This window comes from Apaloderma vittatum, unplaced genomic scaffold, assembly GCF_000703405.1.
Source record: "Apaloderma vittatum isolate BGI_N311 unplaced genomic scaffold, ASM70340v1 scaffold3311, whole genome shotgun sequence".
Taxonomy (NCBI): Eukaryota; Metazoa; Chordata; class Aves; order Trogoniformes; family Trogonidae; genus Apaloderma; species Apaloderma vittatum.
The window spans coordinates 141635-166500 of NW_009699444.1; the positions used below are offsets into that span (position 1 = coordinate 141635).

The 24866-nt window shown below is 47.1% G+C and overlaps 1 protein-coding gene across 1 annotated transcript in view; it reads left to right on the forward strand.

Annotated features, from left to right (window-relative positions):
• LOC104280642 (collagen alpha-1(XXIII) chain-like) overlaps positions 1-24866 on the forward strand; it is a 165137-nt gene that overhangs the window by 137726 nt on the left and 2545 nt on the right. The window contains 16 exon segments of the mRNA XM_009878355.1: positions 7590-7616; positions 9496-9522; positions 10213-10239; positions 15488-15604; positions 16068-16103; positions 16619-16645; positions 17072-17098; positions 17655-17699; positions 18317-18379; positions 19350-19394; positions 19889-19966; positions 21496-21549; positions 22326-22370; positions 22856-22945; positions 23297-23368; positions 24106-24147. Of these exon segments, the coding sequence (XP_009876657.1) occupies positions 7590-7616; positions 9496-9522; positions 10213-10239; positions 15488-15604; positions 16068-16103; positions 16619-16645; positions 17072-17098; positions 17655-17699; positions 18317-18379; positions 19350-19394; positions 19889-19966; positions 21496-21549; positions 22326-22370; positions 22856-22945; positions 23297-23368; positions 24106-24147 (822 nt within the window).

Sequence of the window (24866 nt, forward strand, 5' to 3'; positions counted from 1 at the left end):
CTTGGACTTTTCCTGTTTATTCTCAGTTGATGGAAACTTTCCAGACCTTGAGTGGTAGCTCGTGCACGGACATGGAGTGCCTGTACATTGCATGGCTGTTTCAGTTGGTTGTGCATGCACAGAATTGAAATTTTTCTTGTTTAACATCTGGAATTGCTAGAGTTGGATGTTTTCAAATACTGTGTCGTGTGATTGTTATCCGTCCTCAAAATGAAGGCTTCTGTTGGTAAGCTGGCAATTTAGTTTTCTTAGTGAGGTTCACCAAGGTCATAACAGTAATTTAGGGTTCAGTCCTGTGTTTTGTTCTCGTGAGTATCTTTACTCATAAATACTTAGACTTCAAGGAGCGTCTCCTGTGAATGAAGTCGTTTGCATGCATACTTCTCCCAGTAAGAGCCCAAAGACAGAAGTCACAAATATTCATTTTACAAGGCAAACTTTGTAGTTCTAGTCTTTTTCATTTTATTTTAATATCAGTTTTGTGGCCAATTCACGTAATTATTTGCCTAGAGGGGAAAACCTCTTTAAGCAGGGAAAGCAGATCCAGCATGTTTTCCTGCTACGTCCATTTACTGGCTCTCTGATGTGGAGACAACAATGATTTTGTAAAGACCAGCTCTTCATGGCAGCAGTTTATTTTTCTTTTGATTTAGAGGTAATTCTTCCACAGGGAAAATAAAAAGTTGTCTTATATCCCACTCAGTAGAGGAACTGCAGACGCATTTGTTTCTCTTCTGTGCTTCCAGTGTGTCTGGCCAGGGAGAAGAGGGGCTGCTGAAGGTGCTGATGACAACAGCAGGAACTTTCCTGCCCAAATCACGCAGGCGGATTTCTGATGCGGGGCATGCATGGCTTTTTCAGATGATGACTTGGACCCAGCTGGCCCCCTTATCCCAGGCTGGCTCATCTGAAGGGGGAAGCTTGGTGATGAGGATGGGCTGTGGAAAAGGTCCTTCACCACCCAACGCCCGGTTGAAGCAGGGATTTGGTTTCTGACTTCTCGTGCTGCTTTTTGTCTGGTTCCCTCGCTTTGAGTGCAAGTGCAGCTGGTGGATGTGCATCTTGATTTCCAGTGCGTTTGGGCACAGCCGCTTGATGCTTGGCTTGTAGGCAGAAGAAAACTGAGGAAAACCCAAGAAGTTTACTCATGAACCACAAAAGAGAGGTAATCCAAACAGCAGCTGTCAACCAGGCGTGGCACTGGTGGGGAAAGTATTTAAAGGCAGTAAGAGACTGAAGTGTTTGCTGGAAATGTCAATATTCTTTCAAAACAATTGCTTACTGACTTCAGAATTGCATTCCCACCACAGAGGCCATATCCTCTGTTATAGTTGGGCATTGAAAAAAAAAAAGACTCTGAAACCTAATTGGGCACTAAATGCTTGAAACAAACAGTTGCGTAGAACATGTGGAGCTCATTTAATCCTCAGAAATTTGGGGGAAGTCGGGGGACTCTTTCTTCCATAAAAGCACTTTGTTGTTTTGGATGAAAACTGGTGCAATGTGATGCACAGATGAGTGAGCTCTTGCTTCTGAAATGATGCTGAACGGCAGATAAGCTGATCTGACGTGCCGGGGTGCTCCTTGCAGAGAACTCCTGGCCCAGGAATCGAGGCCGTTGGCTACGATGACTCCTTCCCTTACTTTTGCATCAGGAGGAGTGAATTAGCTAGCTCTGTTGTGGTGGTGCTTTGTGTTTTACCTGATGAACCTTGTTCGCACATGCAAGCAGTGTCCCGTGCAGCTCCAGCCTGGCACTTGCTTTCCACTTGCTGGACCAGTCTCTGTTAGATTTTCTTGAGCGTCTTTGAGAAGATGACGAGTAAAATAAGGAGGAAGCTCCGCGAAAGGATGGAAAAGGGAGCTCATCTTGTGTTTAAGGAAAAAAAAGAAAAGGTTCCTTATCTCCACAGCGAAAGCCCTGCCTGGGAAGAGAGCTGGGAACCGCTAGCGATGCAGAGGAGAGGTTGAATGCTTGGCAGGGCGCTGTGCAGCCCCCAAAACATTCTGAGGATAGGATTTGGGGGGTTCTGTTTTGGTTGGGGTTGTTTCCCAAGGATTTTAGAAACCTTTGTGAGTGTTCATGCCCTGCAGAAGGGATCTGGGCTCCCAGTGCAGAGGCTGGCTGTGTGTGGATGCCCGGCGTGGACCAGCCCAGCCTCTGAGGTGGCTGCTCCCTTGCAGAGCCCCACAGTCTGGTTTGCATTATGGGTGAAGTTTTTAGCAAATTACTACTCCTTTCTGCTCCGTTTCCATCAAAGAATGGGCAGAGGCTGGCCGGCAGTCTGAGGACAGATCTGTTTTTCGGAGTAGAGCGCAGATTTGTGTTTTATTTGGTTGGTTTGTTAACACAGGCTCAGTTCTTATCAGGCTGCTGCTCTGCATCGTTTGCCTGGCACCTCTGTTGGGGGATTTATTGCTGTCAGCTTGGGTGTGGGATGCGATTTCCCCCAAAAAGAAAAAAGTGTTTCAGAGGAGCCTTTGGGGGCTTGGTGATGCTGAGCCCCACCAGATGCCGTGGGCAATACATGGGGTGTGCTCACATGGCCTTTTTGGAAAGAAATTTGGGAGAGGGGCTGCAGTTGACAGGGAGATAGATTTTTAGGGAGCCCCTAGTTGCCCTCCCCTGTAAAATGAAGTGGGTTTTTCTAGCCGGACAGGGAGAGCCTGGCTCTGAGACCATCCAGGGAGGCGGCAGCAAATGGAATAGAGGAGGGAGAGAACCAAACCAGAACTTGACTTCCCATTAAACTCTGAAAAACTTGATGGCAATGAGTTGCCCCCCAAAAAACTTGTACACTCAACTGTCCCCAGACAGCAGAAAGCTGTGGTCTTGGTGCCTCCCGGCCAGCCTCGGTGAGGGTGCAGGTGCCAGCAAGGCAGGTCTGGGAGGAGGCAGCAGCTCTGGGGGGGTTAGAGCAGCCCCCATGGTACCGGCTACCATGGCCTGGAGGCACCTGTCCTGCTGGAGGTGCCTGTGTTTGCAAAAAGGTATTGGCTAAATATCTAAGGTTGGATATGTTGAAAGCTTCACTCGTGCAAAACTGGGAGCTCAGTGAGTGTCAGGTCTGAATGGTTTCATTGTAAAATCTGGCAACAGGGTATTTATCAGCACTTGCTTTGGAGGTTTGCCCTTTTTAGCAGTTTTGAAAAATAAGGAAAAAGAGATGCTTTATTAATTTACCCAGAAAATGTTTAAAAGACCTGTATCGCTCGCGGGGCAGCCAAGCTAGTGAAGTTTCCTGTTTTTCAATTGTTCTTTGCTTCTGTTTTTAAAGCAAACATGCTGATGCATGGCATGACAAGTATAAATCACTTTCAAAGTCAAAACAATTAGTCTTACAAACATCAAAAAATAATCATTCCTCGTCAACATCGCGGTTTTGTGCTTGTAAGAGAATTGTAGAAGCTGCGTGATATTTTTTTTTTTTTTTTTTAGGAATGAAGAAAAAAATGTCACCTGGTTATGAGAAACTAGTTTTCAGCTTTGCATGGCATCGGTGTGTGCAAGGGATAATTCCTTGTATGACGAATTTCATATATGGAGTCTATCTCTTCACAGGTCGTTAACTGCTGTTATTTGGAAGGGCAAATGATTGCTGTGGCAGAGGTGGTATTGAACTGAGTAGAAAATTGATTTTTTTTATAAGGTTTTCTGGTCCTTTTGCACTGAGGACTTTAGGGAGGGAGAAGAGTAATTGGCAGTAACTGGGGACAAGGACGAGGTGACATCCCAGAACACATCTCCTGTACTCGATTCATTCAAAGGTAGTGCCAGTGGTTCTCAGCTGCTGTTTAGAGGACTCTCTTCTCATTTCTCAGTCCCTCTTCTCCCCTTATTTCTTCAGCTGGGAAGCTCAGAGGAGCCACAGCAACCTGGCTGCATTTCTCTGGCAGGGTGTGCTTGGCCACAGCTTTTGCCAGAGCTTTCTTCTCATGCGAAAATGTGCTGAGAAACTGCATCGCCCGCGGACACCATCCTGCTTGAGAAGATTGACCGCGTAGCCTATAGGAAAGGATGGTTCCTGCTCCCTTGGCTGCAAATTATGGCATGTAATGATCCAGGGCCCTTCACAGGACTGCTAAAATATTGCCGTGCTCTTTTGTTCTGACACTCCTCTCCTTTTGAAAAGTGAGATTTTACCATTTTTTTCGAAACCACAGAGACAGAGATTGAAGGCAGCACTTTGAATTTGTTAAAATTTGACTGCAGGGTTCCTTTCGACCCCTGTGCTAATTTTTAGCAGAGCAGGAAACATTAAAAATAACTATGAGAGATGATTTCCCAATTCAGAAGGATTGTCCTCTTAATAATCTCTGGCTTCATTTTCACTAGATGTTTTCCCCCCTCTCCGCTAAAAATTCCTGTAATGTTGCTAGAGCAAGTACATCCCTGCCAGCAGCAAGAATGGCACCAGAGGACAAAAGCAGAGGGGCTAGTTGGCCAGGCAGGCACCCAGGCTTGCTCTGAGCAGGGGCAGGGGGATGTATGGGGTCAGCAAACGAGATCTGAGAGGAGTATCAGCTAGAAGTTGGGCTCTGACATCCACTGAGCGATGTCAGCTGGGACCACATCAGCATCATCTTCCTCAAAGCACCCGGGGTTGGTGGATTTTGTCCTGCTTGGCTGGTTCAGTGATGGGTTTGGTCAGAACCATGTTGGGGAGGAGGGGGGAGTTGATTGGATTTTTTCTCTACTGTGTTTTAAAGGATCAGCTGAAGGTTCATCCCCTCTTGATGCAGTGGGCATTTAAGTAGGTGAAGTGCGATCATCGTTTGTGTGATTCGGAGCAACAGGCTTGTGATAGGGAGTGGGCAAAAGGATGAGTGAAATTTATCCCTGGGCACAAAGCACTGCGTGAAGGCACTGCGATGCTTTCTCCTGCTTGGGCCCTGTAATGGGATGTCCAGAAAACTCACCTTGTTCTTATATTTTGTACTGGTCATGTAGGTGGAAGTGGTTTTTTGTCACCTTCCGAAATGAAAACTTCTACAGAAGTGATTTTTGACTGGATGAATAGGGGGATTACTTGTTGTTTTCCTGTTTCTTAGTTATCAGATAAACTCAATATTGCTTCATCTTTAATTAAAGTGACATGGAGCAGAATTCAAATGAAAGACAATAGCAATCTTAACACATGGGTGCTCCTGAAGGTTGCAGGCAATCAAATAAGCAAGCCCAGATTTCAGATGCTCTCTCTTATGTTTCACATGCAATCCTCTGACTGCTCTTGGAAAGACTGCTGTGGCTCATGCAGATGTTTGACTGGATAGGTAGAGCAGAGTCAATTAAATCTCCAGCCCAGACTAACAAAATATTTAAAAATCTGAGTTAGTCTTGTCCATTCAGCAGCACAGCTGGCTGAGAGCCCCTTTGAAAACTCAGTGGATATTGTTTCTCTCAAGCATTAAATGCTTTCCATCAAACAAGCATCCTTTGAATAGGCCATTGTTTCTTCCTTCTGGATGTCCCTTTGTGGACTGATACAAGAATAGCTAAAAGCTGATGAATTGGTATTGTAAATTGTAAAAGTAAAAAAAAAATAAAATCTGGGACTTCTACTCCTTCGAGAAGCTGAATGTGCTGCAAGATCCCTACTGAGGTCCCACATCTTGGGGAAGCAGTAGTAGTTTGGTTGTGACCTACACGCCTTTGCATTAAAAGATGTGACTGCATTCATTCATTTATTTTGTTACTGCTGCGTAGCAGTTGTGTGCTGGTAGTTCTTCATGAGAAACAATACACATCATGTAAACAGTTTAACCTATGTCAACTCACTTCAGAAATCCCATGTGTAAAGAAATCCTCATTTATTTTCAAGTGAGCATCTGTTCAGCTCCCCCAGTCCTTATTACACAGGTCCCGATGTCCTGCCCAGGATTCAGCCATGTGGATTTACCTCTTTTTTCCTACCAGAGCTGTGTGGCCCCCAGAGTTTTGTATTCCAAGCCCTGTTACCACCACCACTGCAGACTGATTTATTCCGTATTGATGGCAGGAGCTGTGACCTGGAAGGATGCTATTTTTAACGTCGTCCTTAGGCTGCTTCTTACGCACCTTTCAGGGTTTTTTTTCTCAATTTTACTATCACAGATTTAAAGTGAACTAAAAAAGGCAAACCCTAACTGGTTCCCAAAGAAATACAGAAGACTTGGATGCTTTATCGTTGCATTATAGCACTGTTCCAACTACATTTTCTGTGGTAGGTCCTCCTGGTTTACAGGGCTGCAGCATAAGATGATGTTTCAGCCCAGCACATCCGCGGGAGGATGCGAGTGTGCCTTGCAGACGTGGGACAGGATCACAGAGTGAGTGCTGATCCCACAGTTTTGCAAGTGTAGCTCTTGGATTTGCAGTAGGCATTGACAAGAGTAAGGCTGGGGTTGGGTTTGAGGTCATGGGAGCAGTCAGCCCTGGTGCCCGCAGCTCAGCAGGGTCCATGGCTCCCTCTGGAGCAGATCCTTGCCCAGCGAAGCATGTGAGTGCGTGTTGGAAATCTGAGAATGAATCAGGTGCCCGAGAGCTTTGTCGACTCGTAACCATTGTGCTGTGTCTCTTCAGGAATGGTTTGCAGGGCTGAGCCTTCTTTTGGGTTTAAGTGAGGAAAAGTTTTAAGTCCTTGGGTGGCAGCTCGTGGGTTGGTGGAAGCTCTGGTCTGGGATTTGCTGTTGGATTTTGAACTGCTTCTCTTCATCTCCAAGTGCCATGTGGCAGCTCCAGCTGAGAGCAGGGGCAGCTTGAGCTTTATCCATGGGTCTTAGAGCATCTGTGCCTCCTCACCCCATGTGCATCCGTTCTCAAAAGCAAAGTTTCCTGTGATCTGGTAGGTTCAATAGCTTCAAGCTAATTAAGGGCTGAATGCCAGAAACAATGGGGAAATAACCATGATAACATGTCGATTGTGCACCCCTGCAGCAACCCTAGGAAGGGGAGAATTGGGGAAGAACTGGGGTGACCCAATGCTTGGTCCTGCAAATACCAGTATGTTTCCAGCTTCATGTTGCTACAGATGAGCAAAGCCACGTCGTTATCAGCCCATGGGGCAGTTGCACCCTTCCTTCCTCCACAGCAAGACAGCCCTTCCCATCAGTGAGATTTAACCATTACGGACTGAGGGTGATAGCTGATCCCCACGTTTTGGGTGAAATGGTAGAGTTTCAGCAAGTCCTTTTGCAAAAACAAACTGTTCAGATCCGAGGTTGATGTGAGTCACTCCGGGGATCTGCTCAGTTTAACCCAACCAGGAACATTTTATTGCTGTTCCTTTAGTCTTCAAAACCCTCAGGGAGCCCTGTGTGCTGTGCCAGAGTGGGGTCACCCTATCCCTGTCACTAATCCTGTCGCTTTCTTTCACGCTGCTTCATACTCTACAAAGTGTTTGACGCCTCTCCCTGTACTTCTGTGAAACCTTCCTGCTGGATTGCATGGACCAAGGATGAGGTGTATAAGTAACGTAGCCATAGATTGTACTATATGCAAGTAGAGCCTCTTTCAGAGCATGAGTGACATTGCTATGTTTATAAATTGATTTTTTTTTAATTGGTGTTATTTCTTTTTCAATAATACTGTCTTTTCCTTCCCTTTTCAGGGGCCTCTTGGTTTGGATGGCAAACCAGTAAGTAGCACTGAGTGCCAAATGTAACATGTCTTTATTCACACTGCTCTGCAGTAGTTGGGCAGAAACACAACTATTACTCATTTATTACTGTATACATAACTGTTTAGGAGACCAAATTGTAGCTGGGAAAATTATTCTGTGATCTGTAACATATAAGTTTATATCCTGAGCTAGGGCTGGCCAGTACAGCTAGAGGTGAGCTTTTCTTTGCCTGCCAGCTCATCTCGGATGCTTCTCTCTCTCCTGCTCAGCCAGCCAACTTTGCAGATGGGCAGTAGGATGAATTTGGAAAAAAAAACTCCAGTAGCCCCTTGGAAGAAGCAAAGTCTTGTTGGTTGCGGGCTTCTGGCCATACAAAGTGGTATCATAAAAATAATTATTCCCAACCCAGGTTCATTCATTTCTAAAGGAGCCCAGGTGGGAACTGCTCAAGGGTGTCTGATGTCCATGCAATACTTTGTGGAACAGCCTGGGTTTCACTTAATGAGCTGTTTCTCTGACATAATTTTTGCTTGGAAACCCTTTGCATGCTCAGGTGGCCCAGTCTTTTCTTACTTATTTTACAGAAACACGTACTTTTTTCATTTTTATGCTAGATGAACACTAGCCAGCCCCAATTCCTTCAACTGGATGGTTGCTACAGGGGGTCACAGCTCTAGATTTTGTGTCCAAATTAGACTGTTCCACCATATTCGCTAGAGGGCACCATTTGAAATCTTTTCAAGCTTTGCTTCTGAACCAACTGTGATTTTCAAAGCGGGCAGAAGTCGTTCAATCTTTACCATCCAAAAGTTACTCCAGATAACTTCTAGCAATTTGAGGAGTGTTTTGTTATAGCTGTACATTGTCACGGTTGGTTTTTATCCTACCCCTGAAGATGACAAATGTGAATGAGAAATGAAATCTAGAAATAAGGCATTAGAAATTCAAAAAATAAGGCCAGCTCACACTGCCATGCTCATGGCTTGGCTTTACATGAGCCAGAATCCAGCGCAGACCCCAGCAGTACACTCTGGCACCCACTGCCCTTGGCAGGCACGTGGGTGTGAATGGCTGCGAGTTGTGCCCACGCGCCAGGCGGGAGTGAGACCTCTGAGTGGGAAAGACAAGGAAAATCTGGATGAAAAAGCAAACTTATCTCATGGCCAAACTCAAGCCAAGACCGTTGACGATCTCTTCCATGAGAGAGAGGGACCAGCAGCCTTGCTTAGAGCCAAATGAACAGCGGGAGGGATGCTGCGCGGGGATGCAGGTCCTGCCGCCATCAGCCTCTTTGCTGACCCTCTCCCACCGCGTCGCACTTCAACAATCACCGTGAATTGGGCTGAGCCCCAACATTCCACGTTTTTCTGTGCTGGAAGGAGGATGCAGAGCAGGCACATCAAAGCTCTGCAGCTTCTCTTTGGGGCTGTGGCGTGGCTCTGCCCGCCTGTCTTACAGAAAGTGCTTAGAGGGAAGATGACTTACGTCTTTCAGTAAACAGGCCAGCGAAAGCAGCTTGTCCTCCTTGTTTATTTCAAACAGATGTATAATTGTTGTAATGATATGCTGAGCATGTGTTTTCTAGAAATGATTTAATACTTCAAGAAATCTCTTGCATCTCTTTAGCCTCACGTGTGGGTGAGCAGCTGTCCTGCTGCCTGCCCTGCCCCGGTCCCGGTCCTCCTCTGGGCTGGAGCAGGCAGGACTTCGTTGAAGTAGCATGCTGCTCGTGCAAAGCAGTGTATAACTTAACATAAGAGCATGTATTTCTTAAAATAATGGCAAACACAGCTCAGGTTTGCGAATTGATGAATACGATCTCCTTTGTTCTGATGTTGCTGTGCGTCGATGATTCTGCTGTTTCTGAACTAGGATCTTTCTTATGTATTTCCAGGGACCTCCAGGACCAAAAGGGGAAAAGGTAAAGACTTAACATGTGGCTTTGAGGGAAGGAGTTGCATATCCTCCTTCTGCTGTACTTCTCTCGGTTCATGTTACCCTGATACGCCGGCATGACGTTTCCACTGGGTTTTGTTGGGACATGGAGCCGTGACAGCACATTGTCAGGTTGCTCTTGGAAAAGCCCCAGGAAGGGGAGGGCAGAAAGAATTTGGAAAAATGTAGGAGAAATAAGTATGGCATTAAAGCTCATCCATGCTGCAGGGTTCCTGGCAACTCCTTAAGAGTCAGGAGAGAGTGGCATACAACTCTGCTTGCTTTCCTCCAAGAGCAAGACTTTGGGCTCCATTGCTTTGTGCTTGCATGACATCCTCCCACAAAATCAGAGCAGCCAAAGAGGGTCATTACTGCACTGAAAGTGATGTTAATCCTTGCATGTGTAGGACATAAGCAGTTGCTAAGGGAGCCTTAAAGTTGGAAGCAGTCCGCTATTTCTGTTTTATTATCTGTTTCATCGCCTGCCAGGGCAGAGCCATTCCCTATTGTGTTGTGTCAAGCCCTTCTCCTCCCTGGTTTTGAATACGTTGGGCAATAGGATTCTTGCCGCTTCCCTTGTGTGCAGTTCCCACGTCCAGCTGACCCTGCGCTCGGTCCTTCGTGGTTGAAATTTGAACTCTAATAGCTGACCCTTGCTGTTTTGCCTGACACACAGGGTGAAGCAGGGGATGTCGGCCCGAGGGTAAGTAGCGACACGGCACGTTGATTTACTCCAAAATCTGGTTGGGTTTGGTCGCCTCCCGAAAGGAGGCTTTGTGCAGCTTCATCACTGCAAACTGGGGTACGGTAAGAGTTCTGGAAATGTTTGATTTTGCCGTTGGAGCTCTTTGAGGTGGTGGCTTCCCCAGCTTTGACCATGGGGAGACATTGAAGACTTTCAGATACCTTATGAAGGGTTTCGGTTTTACTGGACTCTCCTATCCCTGACTCCCTCCTCCATTGTCAGAGACCGACTCCATGTTTCTCTTGGCCCTTATTTGTTGGCATCAGAGCACCAGTACGTGGTGGTAAGACCTGGTGTCCCAAGGAATGGCCCAGCATGGTGTTGTGCGGGATGGAAAGTTCCTCTCTTGTTGAGCTACCTACCTGGGAGCATAGTGGCACACAGGCAATAGCTAGGCTGCCTTGGAAAATAAAGGGTTTAAGGTAACTGCGTGACAAGGGAAAACTGTTTTGGTTATAGCATGCACAAATTAATGGAGTTTTGTGGAAATGGCCCTCGTGGAGCTGCATGAAGTTGAGGTTGACTGCAGTGCATCAGGATAGGCCCTGATGGAGCACAAAGGGAATGCAGCTGTCCCACCGCCCCTGCTGTGGTGCTGGCGACGGGCATGTGTCGGGGATGAGACAGGAGAGCTCACCACGAGGCACATGGTATTTCCGGGGTGGGCTCCGTCGCTGTGATGGAGGTGTGGTTGGCCGTGGGTGATGGGCACCTGCTGGTAAGGCCATGGCACGGATGTGCTGGGATGCTGGCGTGTGGGCCAGGTTTGGAGCTGGCGCCCTAGTGTCAACTGGTAGGCTGAGATGTCATTGCTGGAAATGCAGCCAGGACCTCAGTGGTTAATGTCAGGCTTAGATGTCTCAGAGTCATTTTTCTTTTCACCCCTAGAGGCTATTAAGCCACTCTTTGAAGCTGAAGTCATTTTCTGAAGCAGATCCCAACCGCCTTGGGCACATTTGCAAATGTCACCCTTGGGCTCTGAGAGCCCCTAAAACTTCCCCAATAGATTTCCGCCCTGTGTGGCTGAGGAGGGGCTCAGTGTAAGGTCTAACGGCCCAGCCCTGTGCTCAGAAAGGCTTTAAGAGGTGATTCAGCAGCACAAGGGTGTGAGTTTTCACTCCTTGGCCAGGGCTGTGGATGACTTTGGGGCTGATGATAGGGACGATGCTGGAGGAGATGCTGCTCAGGCTCCAGTGGTCTGTGCCACCGGGTGATGTGGGCACCCGCCTCCTGCCACGGTTCCTGTTGGTGCTGCAGGAGATGCTCTGGGAATGGGCTCCGTCCAGACTCACAGGGGCAGGTGCCAGCTCCCAAGGTAACGCTTGTCCTGTATTTTAATCTACCGATAAAAATATGTGCTTTTTCTTTCTCTTTCTAATCCGCATTTGTCCAGATTTTGCTTTAGTTTTAAGAGTGATTTATGTCTTTTTGCATAAGAGTAAGAAAAAGGCTCCGAAGCAATTTGAGAGGAAAGGGGGAGAAACAAGCCTGGCAGAGCAAGTAGGTGCCTGACTTTGAAAATAGTTTTATGCTGTGGCTTTGATGTGAAGCTTCTTAATACCATCTGGCCCAGATAATTTTTTGTTTCTTCATTTAATCTGTCTAATTCCTCAAGTTTCAGTGGTGGCTTTGTTTAGCTGACTTTGAAAGATGTTGCAGCAAGTCATCACATCAGTGGGAGGGTAAATAACCAGGAATACGTCTAGTGCTGCCTCCCTCGTAAATGTGCGTGTCTATGGGTGGTGGATTGGGGATAGTGTGTTGGTGAATGCAAAAATATTATCATTAGGAATGATAGAATAAAAGAGAATAAGGCTTGGGGTGGCTTTGCAGGGACTGTCTGTAGTCAGATGAAGACAGGGATTAGCTACTGAGGATGTTCATGCCTGCTGCTTCTCTTTCTCTCTCTAATAAATAACTGCCACCACTGCAGACAAGAATAAAGATTACTGTGCGTGTGCCTAATGTAGATGTTGGAGAGTGATTTTGGAGATCTGAGGAAGGAAATCATACTGGGTTGTCCTAGGCACTGACCGCTAGTTCTTGCAAACAACATCAGCAAGGCTATTGTGCAGCCTCACCTAGTCAGGATGGGGAATACCTGTACTCAGATACACTGACAAAAGTATGTAAGTGTATTTGCAGGGAGAAACCAAGAACAGATGCCCTCTGCTCTGAGGAGGAAAGAGGCAGCTGAAGGATGATGCTGCCAAGCCTGGGACTGCTGTGCCCTGATGTTTGTGCTTGTAATTTTTTCTTAAAATTAAGTATATTGCCACCCCTCTGACAAGTCTGTTTTTGTGAGTCAGACTGGCTCCCTGAGCTGGCACTGGAATGACCACTCTGGATTTATTACCTTAGCTTGGGTGATCTTGTTCTTACTGTCAATTCGACTGTTTGGACAAAGGATGGGATTGATGAGTTTCTGCACATCTGGGCCAGCGGTTGCACAGTGCATGTGGCAGCAGCGCTGGGCTGGGGGGAGAGAGAAAGGGCTCCAGCTTGAGGGGGAAATGCTCTTGTCTCTGGTGGCAGAGATATTTTTATGGATATTTTATTTTACTTTACTTTGTGTTTTGAAACATTATGTTGAAATGGCTAAATCAAGTGCTGTAAAGCTGGACATTGCCACTGTTCAAGTTTCTGTGCTCTTAAGGCTCCGTTGCTATGCCGGGTGAGACCCAGCGTCCAGTTAGCCCAGTGCCCTGGGACCAGCTACATTGGCAGAGTGTAAAGTTGGAGCAGGAACACGTAACTCCATCACACTTTACTGCTCGTCTGGTTGTCTATGGCTTGGGCATTTCTTGGTCTAGAGATGGTGCCTCTGTATTTAATGGCCCTCAGGGCTGTTCTCCTTCCTCAGGCCCATCTGTAACAGGTTGTTTAACATTAAACGTGCAATGGCTGGATTTGGTGGACTGTGGTCTGTTTGGCCTTGAAGCAAATGCAGATCGTTATTTTACATTAAAACAGATACTGCTGGGCCTGGAAGGTGTCTACTCAGGTGGTGTTCAACAATCTGAGGGATAAGAAAAAAAAGTTCCTGTCTGGCTTTCAGTTCCCATCTGGCTTTTCTGTAAATCCCACTTAATGCTTTTGTGTATCTTCATCTTTTGGGGATATCTGTTATTTGCGTGAAAGGTTTGAAAGCTCCCTAGGCTATTCGGACAAGAGGTTTGGTCCTTAGAACCCTTCTAAAATCCTGGTGGAGGATGTGCTGTGCGCTCCTGCAGGGCTTCTCATGGCTTCGCTCCATCCCTTTGGTTCTCCTGTGGATGCACGTGGGGACGGATGGGAGAAAGGGAGACGCAAGCAGTGTCTCGAGAAAGGAAATGTCTTGCTGCTTTTCCCTAGATAGAGAAGTGGAAAGGCTAAAAGACAATAGCAATGACTACTGACATGGTCTGAATACATTGTTTTTGCATCATCTAAATCTGAGAAATTTATCTGTATTTTGCAGGCTGGGGAATACAGCAGTATTCATTTTAGACACTGGAAAAAGAAATAATAATATTTGGTCTCAGGAGAAACGCTGGGATCTATCCCTTGTGGGGTTTACTGGAATAATGCTCTTTATTCTGCAGAAAGGCCTGCAGTAGGGGAATCTGCTGTACCCCAGCTGCTTTGAATGTCCTATTGTGCACTAAACTAATGAGAAGATACTTGCTTCCCTCTGTCTGTTGACTGCTTACCAAGATCCAGTCTACCCAGAACGTTAAAACAGCCATTGTTGGCTACCTAGATTATTTCTTCCTCATGCGTCAATTATCAGAGCAAAAGTGTTATGTAGTGTTACGGCCTTTAAAACTCATTTTTCTGCCATGCTTTCATCTTAAATTCTTGCTCTGCCCCCTGCTTTACCTGACTAGATGGTTTTTCCTCGGCTCAATCACGGATTTCTGGCTAACGATCCACTTGTCTTTAGCCGGCGAGTGCTCAAGGTAGATATATCAGATCTGCTGCTGCTGGTTTGCTGTGATTCTTTGAGTTGCTTTTGTTTCTTGCTTCTGACGGACTGTTGCTGTTTTAAATTGTCACTACCGTGGCTGCGTTCACGTGTGCTTGTTGGGAGCATGCTTGAGTGGAATTTCAGGGGAGTTTTTTCACAGGAGGCATAAAAGTTGTGCGGTTTACAGTTGGACGCTTTGGGGAAGTGGGGATCAAGCAGCAAAGTCCTACAAATGTTCATGTGAACATTAATTGTAAAATCAAATGCCTTAAAATGAGAGTTGTCTAAATCCTTGTGCTCTAAACGTGACGTTTTAATTAGGCAAAATTCAGTGGGAGACTCTTGACATAATTGGATCCAGTGTTCAGCCTTTGCAACAGGGTTGTTTTTTTAAAAGCTGTGCAAGTGATTTAGGAGCACAGTTCTTGTTGAAAGGCCGTGGGGTTTGTGCTGCTAAGTCACTTAAGGACTTCTGAAAATCCCACACTTCTTGATTTTGAGGGTGGACCACATATTAAATCCAGTCCTCGTACTGCCTCAGTGGTAACCCTTCCAGATGTTGCTAAAAGATTTACGAGGTGGCCTTTCCGTGAGGTTTTCTATTGTGCAGCCGCATGGATGTTCCCGGTCACAGCCCCGGGGCTGGGTCCCGGCGGGTCGGGAGCTGGTAACCGAGGGGTGAAGTCCCACGGGTGCTCCCCTCTGGAGCTGGCACCCACCAAACCTTCACGTCACATGAAGATAGAGCTGCTGCTTTTCCCTTTGTGTCCAAGCAATGCTGGGTGTGAGCTCCGTTGGATGTTAATATATGACCTTGGCTGTATTTAAAGGGTATTACTGAGCACTACTACTTTTTTTCCCTCCTTTTTTTTTTGGGGGGTTGTTTTTTGGTGTGATCTGCTAATCTATGGAAGTGTGTGCATGCTCTGTGCTGGCATGTTATTGGATCTGGGTTATTTCTGGGTCCTGTCAAATTGGGGGTTTCCATGCAGTCGCTACGCAAGGGCTTAATGAGATAAAGCCTCATCAGAAGCCCATCGAGCGAAATCCTTGCTAAGGAACAAGACCCAAAGGGTGTGAATTAGCTGTGAGCTCGCTTTCAGCCTTCCCAGTTGGAAGCTGTAGTTAAATACCTCTGGGACAGCAGAGGCCAGGGTGCTGATGGCCCAGGGATGCAATGCATGTGTCGTGGGCACCCCGCAGCCACCCTTTGCCGCCACCGCTTCATCTCATCATGTCTGTGTGAACTTCTTCCAGGGCGATCAAGGTCGAGATGGAGCCACTGGCCCCCCTGGTCCACCAGGACCCCCAGGTGCCCGGGGGCCTCCTGGTGACACGGGAAAAGATGGCCCAAGAGGACCTTCGGGGCCCCCTGTAAGGACGGGAGATGCGCAGCGAGCACATGCTGGGCGGTTCCCACTCCAGCGGGGGAGAGGAGGGTGAAGGATATTCCCTTCCCTGGTGCTGCCACCCCAAGCGCTGGGTCCTCAGCCCGAGCCGGTGGTTGGGCTCTGGTGGATGCTCAGACAGCAAAGCTTTGGGACACGGGATTGAGGGAGCAGGAGGGAACCTTCTATCTTTAGTTTTGGAGCAAAGAGCTGGAGCGTGCATTTGCAGGTGCTGGTTGTAACTCGGAGAGCCCGGAGGAGGTGTCTTGCCCAATCTGTAGCCTTCAGACAACTTGTTGCAAATATGCAGATCCCTGACAATTTCTTTAATTAACAACAAAAAAAAAGTCAATTAAAATGTAATGCTGCTGAACATTCTAATTATTGCTGAGCATTTTGGAGAATGAGAGGTAGTAGTGTCAATGTTGACCCTTTTTTTATTTTCGCAGGGTTTCAAAGGCGAGCCAGGAGAGGATGGCCTCGTGGTGAGTATTGCCCAGACACGTCCGAGCCCCCTCAGCTCACCCTTCAGCTCGCTGCAGCGAGCGGTTTGTGTCTTTGCTTATGGAGGCAAAAAAAAAAAAAAAAAAGTGGGAAATTATGGGTGCTGTAAAATGAATATTTGTCTAGAGATACCTGTGCCCTGGGGAGAAAAGTGGCCAATCTTGGCACCCTTGGCTCCTTTGGAGGGATGTGTTGCCCCTGTATCCCCATTTCTACCCCTCTTCAGCCTCCCACCCTGGCATTGTAGCTCCAGTTCGCTAAGGTCTAAGTTGGATTAAAAAGTGCTTACAAAATCCACAAGCCATGAGAGAATATTTGTTACTTCCTGGGAGCACAGAGAACTTAGGGCCATATTTGTAAGCGAAGATGAAAAGTTGGCACGTGTCTCTTTTTTTTATTTCTTTTTTTCATGGAAATTAAAGTTCTCTTGGACGTGTTTTTATTGTGTTACACTTTACTGTCAAACAACTATACCAACTACTCTTGCATTCAACAGGGTGCAAGGGGACCTCCAGGACCAAAGGTGGGCAAGGAGGGATTTCTTATCTGTTTCACTTTAATATGAATTCTTGAAATACTGTTGTGTAAGGGGTGGGGAGGCAGGGAATGAACATAGGTATTTTGCACTGGACTTGCACTCATCTGTATATATTAGATACAAAATTTCTAGGGTATCGTTGTCAGCTGTTCATTTGGAGCTGCAAACGTCTGAATGTGTCACCTGCTCCATGTCACAGCCCTCGTGTTAAAACCTTGAAATGGGGGTGCAGGGAGCCACAGGAGGCTCGAAGCTCTTGTGCTGTGGGAATGTACTTGCTTGCATTTTGGGGGGGAATAAAGCAACAGAAGCCAAGCATTTTAATTTCGCAATTAATTTTGACCGTACAGTTGGTCTTACTTTTTGTTATTTCCCTAAACTTCTTTCTCCTCTGTCTGTTGCTGTTTGAAGGGCGAGCCTGGCATCCCAGGGAAAAAGGTAACTTTGATTTGCTTGGTGCTCGACTAGGGAAACCATTGCCAGAGACTGACAGAGAACCTGTGGTCTTAACCGAGTAAAATTAACCTCTTCAGCACCCACGGAGTGGTTTTACTCCAGGACAAAAACGAAGCATGACAAGTGAAACAAGAAAATCTCCTCCTCAGGGGTGGTTGTGCTGGTGGCTTGTGACAAGTCCATGAGGATGGGTGGCAGCTTGCAGGAGGTCTTTGGAACAAAAAAAAGCCTAAATGGATTTAAATATCTAATTTTTATTAAAGGTGGGAGAGCACCTTCCCCAGGGCCTGCTGTAGGTAGATTTTGGGAGATGCTCATCTACCTCCCCAGGAGCAAGGGAGGCAGAGGCAGAGCTGGGTGGGAGCAGGGGACCACACTGGAGCCTCCTGAACTCCTTACTGCAGTTTTCCCCTGGCCTCCTGCAAACTTGAGTGCGTCTCAGGTCTGTGCAACGCTCAGCGGGGTCAAATGATGTGTCGGATCCTAATAACTGTGTAGAAGCTCTTTGTATTTCACTTTTTACATTTTATTTCATCAGGGCGATGATGGGATCCCTGGAGAACCAGGACTTATGGGCCCTAAGGTATGTTCTGCTCTGTGTCTATCTAAGGTGTGTGCTTGGCAGCATCTTTTGCCGTCTGGTTTCGTGGCACAGTGTCACAGCTGGGGCAGGCTGGGAAGCACATTTCTGCCCTGATGTGGAAAAAAAAAAAAAAAAAAAAAAAGAGAAAGAGAAGCATAACCTACCCCTCTGCTGTGGCCACTCTGCCCAGAAGTAGTTTGCAAACATGACCTGTTGACTACAGCAGAGAATTGCCTTTCTGAGGCTCCTCTTGCTGAATTAAATTGGAGAGTGTTGCTGGGGCTGGCCCAGAGCTGGGGTTGGGGCTGTGGATTTGCACTGCCCTGATCAGGGTGCAGCAGGCTCTCCGCGGGAGCTTTCTCCAGGTGCTGTGGTTTTGGGGTGAAGTTTCAGGCTGAAGGTACCACCCACAGCCAAACTGTGAAGCCTGAAAGCTTCATTTTTATCTCCAAAGCTCCCCTTTGGTATCCAGGCAACGGGACGCACTTCAAGCTAAAAGCAGAGCTTTGCTCACTTGTGTATGTACAAGTAAAGATGGAGCAAGAAAATTATAACCTGAAGAAATCTGTCCTCCTTCCTACATGTACAGGATTTGTCACAAGTCTCTTTGTTTTCAGGGAGAAAAAGGGAGCGTGGGTCCCAAGGGAGAGAACGGCACAGAAGGTTTGCCAGGACCCAAGGTAAATCCAAGTGCATTAGCCAGGGAGCTGAGGGCACTGCTGGGGCAGCAGGTGTCAGCTGAACAGCTGCTTGAGGCCTTTGCTGTCTAAAACACTCACAAAACGAGCCTTCATAAAATACTTCCTACTTAAAACACTTCAGAAGTATTTTATCTTTTCCTGGTAATTTAGTGAAAGCTCGATGCGAGTCAAGAGTTTTTCAAATTTTCTCCTCGCATGTTTTTCATTGCGTTGCCTCTTCTCCCCCAAGAGAGCTAAACCTTTGGTGACGTTTCCATCCGACGTGTCGATAGCAGTGGTATCGCCCCAAAGACCCGAGCACTGACCTTCGTCACCGCCAAGAAATGCGGTCAGACGTGATATGTTAAGTGGTGAGGATGAGAGATGGGCAGCATTTGTGGGCTCTTAATCTCCCCCTCAGCTGCTTCTTATTTAGCAGAATCTGTATCTAGTTGTGTTTTCTACGTCTAACAGCCATGGCTCCTTGCTGGGCGGGAAACAGTTTATGAAGAAGAAATGTGGGCTGAGGTGACCTTTAGCCATTTTTTATTTTTTTTCCAAAACCCATAGTAGCAGTGCTGGTGTGTTCCCCCTGGCATCTGCTGAGTTGAGTTTTCCTAAGGAGGGTCTTTGCATTTATACCATTTTTTTCATTTTGGGTTTCCATGGGTAAGGCAAAAGGTGCATTTCTCTGTGTCCATTACCAAGAGCTCAGTCCCGTGTGGGCCACTCCACTCCCTCTGCTGTGAGACATCTTACTGACAACTAGCCCCCACTAAAGTTATTTTTTTCCAAAATATACTTGCTCTGAAGTCAAATCTAATAAATTTTTTTTTGCTGACAGCAGTTCCTTGTTGGTGCCATACTTTTTCTTAATCTAAAACATATCTTGGCATCTCGTGTAGTTAAAGTAATTTTAAGATAAATACCCTTGGTCTCTTTGAACCAAAAATGTGATTTTGATTTTCAGGGTGAACCTGGTGAGAAGGGAGGAATTGGCTCCATCGGACCCCGGGTATGGATGTTCAGGGTTTTGCTTTTTCAGATTGGAGTCCTGTACTTGCATTAACCTGTTCCCCACCACCTCTTTCTGCTTTGTACATGGTTGAATTGTTTCAGGATCAGTTCAGTGCTAGAAAACAGAGATGGTGCATATTTAAACAAATCGTTATGTAGGTACCAGACACTGCCACAGGAGATAACCCTGGGAAATGCAGTCAAGTCCAATTTTCTTACCAGCATGACCACTCTGTGACCCTTATTTTGCAAGAAGGAAGCTGTGAGTACGGGCAATCAAGTGAGGATTTCTATGCCCTTCTCTATTACACAAATTCCTGCCCTTTGGAGGTTTGGTTGGGTGGCAGTTACAGCAGTCAGGCTAGGAACTGATTCAGTCAGTGGTGTTCGTAAGGTGATAATCCTCAGACACCTGGGTGTCAGGTCTTTGCTTTCATACCACCTGCTTCTCAGATGCTGCAAAAACTAAATGAGGTTCATCGCTGGTTGCAGGGTCCACCTGGCCTGAAAGGGGAACAAGGCGATACCGTCGTGATCGACTACGATGGCCGGATCCTGGATGCCCTCAAGGTAAGCCCCGCACTGAGGCCATGCTGATTCCTGCAGGTTAGCGGGAAAGGACTGAAAATCCGCTGAATTCTGTCACGGTGACGTTGTGGCACTGTGTCTGTCTGTCCCCATCCTACTTCTCCTTCCTGAGATCCCAGTCTCGGCACAGAGCTTACCAGGAGGGAAGAGTTTATTGCATCTGGGGGCTTGAGGATATACCAGGAAAAAAATGGATGTACCAGCAAAAAATTGGATGTACCGGCAAAAGCTGGGGCAAAACTTGAGGCTGCGAATTCAGGCTCATGGGATCAGGCCGTGGGATGTGAGCTATTGTTCTGCAGGTAAAAGCAACCTGTGACATATAAACACCTGATGCAAGGAGCGTGAGCAGCCAAATTACAGCTTAAACGCTGCCGGCCACAGGCATTACTCCCAGGGCACGGTGCAGAGCGGTGGGGTTCATTTGGACATCCTCTGCAAGCAGTTGTTGGGCTGTAGGAGGGAGGGAGATGGTACTTGCCCACCTGAGCAGCGCCCTGCCACCTTCATTAAGGTGAAAGAAGCTGAACAGAATAAATACTTAATTACAGATATGTATGAGAACAATCCTAATTGTTCTAATCCTAATAACAGGCTGCAGGGATACACAAAGTGATGGTAATTACTGTTTGCCAGCTGTCTGCACGGCATGCAGTTTGTGAGCAGTTTGTGGAATGCGGTGGTTGGAGAGGCTCCGTCAAACGTCTGGAGACTTCATCTCCTGGGCCCAGACCCTCTCCTGTGTGCTGCTTGTGGAGATCAATGAGGGGCACGTCACTGAACCTCGCTAACTTTGTCATTTTCTGGTTTATTTGGCTGTTTTGAGTGTTTGCGGACTGACCTGTCTTATGGACAGAGCTTTGGAAAGGGGTGTCTTTACATGGCTTTCAGTGTGATTAAATGGAACAGCTTTTGAGTGTGCAGTCGTGGAAAAAAAAATGCTTGAGGATATGATACTGTTTTGATTTTCAGCTGAGAGACACAATGAGTTTTGCAGTTTAATTCACAAGGTGCACAGTATGAATTGCAAGGCAGTTCACGCTCTCTGCACCCAGCAGTGCCCAGGAAAAATAGTTTATTTAAGCATGCGAGGTTTTCCTGCTGCCAGTACTCATGCACACTCCTTCGTTTCCCCTCTTTAATTTCACCTCCCCAGTCGGTTGTCGCTGTTTCCAGCAGGGTGCTTCTCCCCAGGCTGGCTGGCTGGAGCAAGGAGAAAGCAAAAAGAGACCACATCTGGGGCCGCACCTCTGGCTAAAGGCTTTTTTGTCTCTTAAACACACGTACTCTGGTCGTGTTTTCTTTTGCATGAGCATCCCCTGTGCCGGAGGGGGCACTCAGGTCGCTTTGGGTCAGCTGAGCTCATCGTGGTGTTTGGGCAAACCCGGTCACACGAGTGTCTGTTGTTGGTCGTGGTTGGGAGCTGCTCCCAGCTCATCCCCAGCAGCATGAGGATAGTGGCCATGTTCGTATTAGTCATGCTTGTGCTCGTGTTCTTTGCTGTGTTTCAGGGTTCGCCAGGTCCACCAGGGCCACCAGGCCCCCAGGGTGCTCCAGGTCCCAAGGTGAGCCCAACCTCTGCCGTGCAGATGGTGTTTCCTAGAGAGTGAGGTGGTTGGTAGCAGCCCTCCATGTAGACGTGTCTCCCAAGCCAAAATACGGCAGGAGATGGCTGGCTGTGGGGCTTCAGACTATGTGCGATAAAGGAGATGCTGTTTGACGCTTTCTCAGACTGAAAAAGGAGACTTTCACACAAAAGCCAAAGTTGTGTTGACCTCTCTGCGGTGTCCAGCCTCATCCAGAGGATGCTGTCCCAGGAGTGAACCTGCTCCCAGTCCTACACCTGATGGGTGAAATCCCAGCCTCTCCAAGATTTCCTCGTTGCATGTGGCAGGAGGCAAAAGTAAATGGGAGAAGTAGTTGCGAGGAGGGGCCGGTGATCCCAAAAGCTGTGCTGAGCCACCCCCCGTCCCGCTCTCCCCGTGTGCCCTTGCTGTCCGAGCAGGACTGCTCTGTCCTCCCACTTCACAAGCAACAGTCAGTGACCTAGAGTCACCCGTATTTTCTATAAGAGAATAATTTAACCTGCAGAAAAGAGTCTCTTGGAACAACAGGCAGGATATCAGTGCCTCTCAGAGTCTCTGTCCTGCCCAAATTCATATGAGCTGATAATGCTGGCACAGCACCGAAAGCTCCTTGCTGCTGCTCCTGAGCCTGGCAATGCCAAACCCACAACCACAGGGGTTGATACATGAGTAACTCATTGATTTGCAAAATGCTCTTCCGCGATGACGTCCAGATTTAATTTACTATGGGCTCCCCTTTCTTTGTGTCACTTTAGGGAGAGCTGGGTTTGCCGGGTCCACCTGGACTGGATGGTGAAAAGGTGAGCGAGACCTTGCAGAAGCTGAGTTAAAAAGGAATTTACTTGTGGGTTTGTGAGAGGTATTGCTGTGAAAAGCAAATCTCAGCCTGCCAAGAGCAAGCTGTGCCCTGTAATGTTCAGCTGCATCTCTTTGAATTAATCACCCTTTGCCCGTGGCCCCGTGCTCAGCCATGAGTGCGCAGATGCTGCTCATGGCCCCATCTGCCAAGCTAAAGGGGCTCCTTTTACAAGTGGTTTGTCAGACACTGTCTCAAATTTTGTAATAAACCTTGCCAACCCTAAATGGCTGCAAGCCCTGCTATGGCCCAGCCAAATTCTGCTGCACCCACAAAATTGGCATATGTAAGTTTTAATGTTTAATCAGATTTCCTTGAACTCGTGTTGCCATATGGAGAAAACCAGCGTAAAGGCAGAAATGGCTGGGGTGGGGTTTTTTGAGGGGTAACAGTTTTCTCCTAATTAAGACGTTTTCTGTAAACTTCCAGGGTCCCAAAGGAGCGAAGGGTGACCAGGGCAGTGTTGGCATCGCAGGACCAAAAGGAGAGATGGGAGAAATGGGCTTATCGGGTCCACCGGTACGTCCCTCTTTCTGTCCCTGTACATCTGCTTGGTTCTTCAACGTATTGATTTCTGCAAACGCTCAGAACACAGCCGGGTTTGCTGAGTTAAGCAATGGCCTGTCCACCTTGCACCGCCGCAGAGCTGGAGGATGCGGGAGCTTTGAATTTTCTGTGTTAACAGCTTATTGAGAAAGGTGATCTAAGCCAGCAGCAAGGAGGAGAAAATCTTTTCTCTAAGTCTCCTGGGGATAAAGATGAGCTTTCTTGAGTCAAGGCTGGAGTTTAGCAGAAGACGAATGTATTTTTCTCTCATTTTTGCTTTCCTGGAAGATGCACCCACCCTGGTGTAACATTTTTATCTTTTAGGGAGCAGAGGGGCCAAAAGGAGACAAAGGAGAAAAAGGAGACACTGGGTCACCGTGTTTGCAGAATAATCACGTAAGATGCTGGCACGATAAAGCCTCTTCGGTGACGCGGGGTCAGGCGACGTCGGGGGGTCCAGGTGGGAGGCACCAGTCCCGTTTCCATCAGCATAGTGAAAGGGAGCAAAACTCAACTGTCTTCTACAAGAGTTTCCAGATGCATCTAAATGGGGGTTTATTTGTTAAGGAAGAACGCGTTGCATGGTCGGCACCACAAAGTCACTTTAGATTTTACACTGATGTTTGAGATACTGGATGCTGCTTTTGTTAATTACATTTTGTTTTAAAAACTTAATGGGCTCCTTCCAACTTTACAGGATTTCTGCATCCTTTTTTTCCTTATTCACACCTTTTGCTTAAAAAGAAAGGAGTGGTAGGGTTTGATAGTTCTTTACTAATGATAAGAGAGCTCTAATTTTGTTCTGTTGTTTGGGTTTTTTTAATCAAATAGGCTGTTTTCCCTCTGGTCTGTGCAAAAAAAAAAAAATTGCATCATTTTTCATTTTGTTCATTTTGCATCCATCAAATACACTGGGTAGCCTTGGCCACACCTCTCATTTCAGAGGCTAGCTTGATTCATGTACTTATTAAGATTAATTTATTTGTGTAAACACTATAAGCAACTCTTTGATTGTCAGATATTTTGATTCAAGCCATTAAATTATGATTTTGGGCCATGTGAGATTTCCATTCCCAGGTTGTCTTCTCCCTGAGCCCAGCCCCATTAATGTGCCCTTTAATTCTTTTCTGCAGATCATACCTGAGCCTGGACCCCCTGGATTACCCGGCCCTATGGTAGGACTCTGGAAAGCGTCTTGTGCAGCTGAGCACTGCTGCAGATTTGTTATCACGTGTGATTAGTTAAGGACAAGGGTGGTTTGCTCGTCGTGGGCTGCTGTGAATCTGGGACTAAAAAAAAAATCAGGGAAGAGCTAGAGCGTTGTGTGCTGTCTTTGGAGAGATGGAAGCACCTGATTTAGGGGAGTATATCAGCGTCTGCAGCACATTTTGCAAATAGCCAAGTTGTTCCCTGGGGTGGGGAAAAGATAAAGCCTTGTGGGATGGAGGAACCCGTTCCTCACCATGATGGTGTCTGCATGCCCACAAGTTTGCCCAAGCTGTGTAAGTATTTTGCCGTTAGCTGCAGTGGGAGAGGATGCGGACGGTGATGAACACACAAAGCATTTTGACGCAGATATCGGAGGCGTTTGGTACTGATGATGTTCAAAAAGGCTGAAGAGCTGTCAAGGGCATCAGAAAACTCAAGATGCCTCTGATGCATCCAAGATGCACCTTGGGAGATCACACTTCATAACCAGGCAGCTCTTAAAACTTGGGAAGTGTCCCCAGCCTGAGCTCGGAGGGTCGTGGTGGCCCTCCAGAGCCTGTGCTACTTGCTTCACTAAAGGTCTCGCAGAGCTCTGTTGCCGTGTGTCACGCAAAGTGGTCCTTCTCGGTTCCTCTTTGTCCTGATTTGATGTCAGAGAACCAAATAAACCACCACCTGTCTTGAA